Source organism: Paramacrobiotus metropolitanus, unplaced genomic scaffold, assembly GCF_019649055.1.
Source record: "Paramacrobiotus metropolitanus isolate TYO unplaced genomic scaffold, Prichtersi_v1.0 Parri_scaffold0000282, whole genome shotgun sequence".
In the NCBI taxonomy this organism is placed as follows: domain Eukaryota; kingdom Metazoa; phylum Tardigrada; class Eutardigrada; order Parachela; family Macrobiotidae; genus Paramacrobiotus; species Paramacrobiotus metropolitanus.
The window spans coordinates 50,996-55,850 of NW_026570502.1; the positions used below are offsets into that span (position 1 = coordinate 50,996).

The 4,855-nt window shown below is 37.6% G+C and overlaps 1 protein-coding gene across 1 annotated transcript; it reads right to left on the reverse strand.

The window, feature by feature from the left end:
• Window positions 1–540: 540 nt before the first annotated feature.
• Window positions 541–4,476, reverse strand: LOC129601828 (musculin-like). Its single transcript, XM_055500736.1, has 3 exons — window positions 4,283–4,476; window positions 1,928–2,033; window positions 541–805 (listed from the first exon to the last, which is right to left on the reverse strand). The coding sequence occupies exons 1-3, from the start codon at window positions 4,474–4,476 to the stop codon at window positions 749–751; spliced, it is 357 nt and encodes a 118-aa protein (XP_055356711.1). The 3' UTR covers window positions 541–748.
• Window positions 4,477–4,855: the final 379 nt, after the last annotated feature.

Here is a 4,855-nt window from a genome sequence, read left to right on the forward strand (position 1 = left end):
TATCTGTATGTCGAGAATTTACTGTTTTGTCACGACTATATCCTTTTTACACGGCAGTATTATTTGCAAGTGACCTTTCTAAGCACATGCAAGTGTACTTGTATTACCGGTCTAGAAGTGCGTCTACATAATATGTAGTATATACTCAGTTCAAAGCGTAATAATAATGTTTTGCAGTTAACACTTTCAAGGGAATGATGGCTTATTTGACACCGGAACAACGCGTTCTCGTGGAAAAGCGCTTAATCAAGACTTTGGCGGAATCCACAGCGGAGGTCATGGCATCATTGTAACGGCCCCGCGCGCATCTTTTTGTTCCTCTCGTTTTTTTACGTATCTTTCTAGACCACTCTGTTAAAGTACGCTAAATTATCGACCTGTGGGCATTAAAGATATTACCTAGACGTTTTTCTCATTTCATGTAATTTTGCATTTATATATTACAATTCCACACTAGTGACAGACTGACAGTACCATACAGACTGTACATACGATACCAGCAATCGAAATATCGAAACACACTGGAAACAAGAACTGGAATTTTGCAGATATAAAGACGGGCAACCATTTTTCATTTTTTTTAATATTTGCACTATTTAGCTGTTTTATTATTTTGCGGCGAAGCTTGCGCCGAAAATCAGAGAGAAAGACCAGGGTAAAAAATGGCGAAAAAGAACAGCAGCAGCAGAAGAAAATTTAACATTTCCGTTGCATTTCCATTTCGTTACGGGCCTATTTCCAGGTTCGTTTAATGGGAGGCATCGGGAATCATTCGTTTGGCTTGAGCGGCCAAACACGGCCATGTCTGTAAATTTATAGTTCTGTAGATATCCGTCCAAATTTCATTTTTAATAACTACTGCAGTAGCAATGCTTAATATACAATATACTGTATGTAATTTTGTGCGTTTCATACAGTACATACATTGTTGGTTAGGTAGCGTACTCAGTGAAGTTGCTCTGAAAACGTACGCAATATGTATCCATCAAACATTTTAAATTCTATTCATACTAAAAAACATTTACGACCGATTCGATTATTTACTGTAGCCGCTAGATGAAGTGGCTCCACTTTTAGATCCGCCCGCTGCCTGCACCTGGCCGGGCATTGAGCACGAGCCTTCCTCCCACCGGGAGGCGCGCACTTGCTTTTCGATATTAGTACTGTACTGTTACTAACTGTTCTGCCTGCCAGGGGCACCCCAAAAACCACAACAAACCAGATTTATAAATCGGAAACTATCCTAGCTGTGACATTATGCTCTTACAATAATTATCGTACGTTGCTAAAATTAAGAAACTCAGTAAAACATGTAGAACGTCAGCATCAGAGTGAAAATTGTTTGAAATCAAACACAATTCTGCACGGAGCAATGTGTGTATATTGGGCCTGCATTTTCCCGTATACCAGACTCTGTGGAGCCACTTCATCCAGCGGCTACAGTACTCTCTGAATTTGCTGTACGAGCTCTCGCACCCAAGTAATGGTACTCAAAGTACCAAAATTAACTCACAGCGGCAAATGAACCAAATAATAATAATTGCTACTTAGGTAGACGCACCCAGATGCCGAATTTTGGAGAAAGAGCGGATAACTATCTATATCTATATGTCGGTTTTTCACGAATTTATATAATACCATAAGTATAACTGAAATTAAAAGTATTTGCAAATTATAGCAGTTAATTTGCTGTAATTAAGGTAAGCACAAATGCGTAACCATCAGAATAATTTTTCGGGATTATCTACACTAATTCATTTTATTGCATATAATTTACCCATGCAAACAATTTTATTATTAACGTATTTATTATTGTTTTCAATTTCCAAATATAAGTCTGATGTATGCGGAATACGAAAACGTGGAATGCGGATACGAAAAATAATTAAACTAGCATAATAGTGCTATGCAGTGAATTTAAACTCACCATTTTCAGTGCCGGTATTTCCGTTGAGCATTCCGACGGATGGTCCTGGGACAGCAGTGTGGCTAGATGGGTTATATATAAAGAGGCCAGGCGTAGTGTATCCAGCCTGTTAAGGGATTTGGCCCGGTACATAGCAACAAATTTGTATACATCCACAGCAACTTTCGCTGTCGCGCACTCCCAAACACTTTTCGCATTGCTTTATAATATTTTGTAGCCAAAGGATTCGTATACATAGGCGAAAAAACCGTTTGTGTGCGCAACATCCGGTTCCTGAGTTATTAGTGAAATAAAATTCCAAAAGTTTAAGGGTACCCTTATAGGCACCCCCTAAAACCCCCGTTTATTATAGGCACCCCTTTTCACACCCCGTTTATTATAGGCACCCTTTTTGGAATTAAAAGTTATAATAGTATTATGTGAAAGGAAAATAATTCACATATTCCAAAAATTTATTCTATTATTTTATGCAGTTGCTATGACCGTAAAAACTTACTTTGAACAAAAGGTCAGTGTAATAGGGTTTTACATACATATTACATATGCATCAATAATTTGGTTCTCAATACCGGCAAATATCATATTATGGCGGGTTCAAGCAGCCCTCCGGCATCGGGGCCATCGGAAGCCTTAACTGATTTAGTATTCCCCTCACTCGACAACGTCGCTGACCTGAAGGACGAATACCCTTCATTTGAAGAATTCGAGAAAGACTTCAAGACGTATCAGGAAGCAACGTTCCAAACATTTATAATACGACGGTCCGAAAAGTTCAAGAACGGAGAAGCACTGGGGCCGTCCCTTAAGTACAGAAAGATTTTCTACGAATGCGTGCACCACAAAGAATACGAAAAGTCACAGTAGAAGACGCGATATTAATTCGTTCTAGGCTGGCTGATTTACCTAACCGTCCTATTATAGGCTGGAAAGCCTGATGTACTTGTACTTAACTCGATGCCAGAAAAAATTGCTGTACTATTATCCGAATAAAACTGCATTACTAATTAAGAATACAAATTCTGTTATATATAGATATATATATAGTTGTATATGGTCTGTTATTTTTACGGTCATAGCAACTGTATAAAATGATAAAATAAATTTTTGGAATATGTGAATTATATTCCTTTCACATAATATTATTATAACTTTTAATTCAAAACAGGGTGCCTATAATTAACGGGGTGTGAAAAGGGGTGCCTATAATAAACGGGGGTTTTAGGGGGTGCCTATAACGGTTTCCAAAGTTTAAACGCGCGGAGGTGTACCAAAAGTCTCATTATGAACCGATGATCTTCAAATTTTGCAAGAAAACACACATTACTAAGAAGATCGTTTTGGTACGGAATCAGCTTTCTACCATTTTTTTCAAATTTTAAAATGAATTTCAAAAATTTTAAAAATTAATTTAAAATTTGAAAAAAAAAGTTCACGCGTCGATAAATTGCTAAATTTTATTTGTCGGTGATATAACTGCTCGGCATGGTTTAGCAATTCCATTGCTTGTACAGTACTAGCAATCGTAGTGTAAGTAAGTTACTAGCAACTTTCAGTAAAACGTGAGTGCATATTTACGCATGTTGGTGCATATGTACAGAAGTTACACGGTTCAAATGTAACTGAAAACAAAAAAAAGAGAAAATATTTATTTTTAATTGTTGTTCTAGGAGGTAACTAATATAAAATTGTTTTTATACAACGTATATAAGTCAATAAATTGATATCTTTAAAAAGTACTCGAATTAACTGGGTGGCAAACTGGCAATAAGGATACATAGCCGGCCGCGATATGTGTCCTTACTATTATTCCCATACGTAAAACAATAATTATTGTGTTTTGCTACAGGACGCAGCGTTTCTGATGTGACCACAAAATTCAAGTTGTAGTCGGCCAATAACACATAGAAATACTTACATTACGAAGTATTTCGATACGTGTACGACTGTACGTGTAATATTCCTTCGAAATTTATTATTATAATATAAATCATGAAAACACACTCTCACACAAAGACAAACCAGTGATATAACAGCATAATATATAGTCTGTTTCGATTCGCGCCAACAGTCAAATCCATTTGACCACGTTGTAAATCCGTATTAACCAGAAATTAGACTGTTATGTTTACAGTTTTTTAGAAAGGAAATCGTGGAGAAAACGTAGCTAGTTATTTGATTTGCATTTTTTAACGCCAATTTTGTGTAAATCAAGCAAAGCTCCTGCACCGGCACGCATGCATGAAACAGCTAATATATAGATATGTACTGTACAATGTAAATAAATATGGGTATAAAAAATTTTTATAACCTTATAACAACGCCATTTGAATAACAAAGCATCTGCATTGAACTTACTTGGATAGTTTGGTATCAGGCGGCACCCACGGCAGCGCCGTCTTCAGCCGGCCAAAAGCCTTGCTCAAAATCCGCATCCGTGCCCTTTCCCGTGCGTTAGCGGCATTGCGCTGTGCCGGCTTTTCGGTATAACGTGCGCCGCGTTTCCGCTTATTCCCGCCGAACTTTCCCAATACACCGGATTTTTTTGCCATTTTACCGTCACCTTGAGAATGCACTCTTAGACGCAGTCTAGTCGACTGAAATGGGAGATCAGCTGCGAAAGTTAAAAGTGTCAGTTAAGCTCAAATGCTGGCTATTAATATGGGGCCCTCTATCGTGTAATGTGTATCTGACTAAGATTATACGATGTGTCAGAATGAAAACGCTGTGTTTTGATAAGCACTTAGTTATCAACACATTGCACTTATGTTTATGAGCGGTAATTTGATGCGCTCTCGGCGTCTGCAATTGCAGTCGTGCACCGATTATTCTGCCATTAATATTCAAGATAGTTTTTTCGAGATATGTCCAATGCAAGTTAAAATCTCTACAAAAAAACCATTGGAATGCTGGATCCTATTTTTCTGCAAT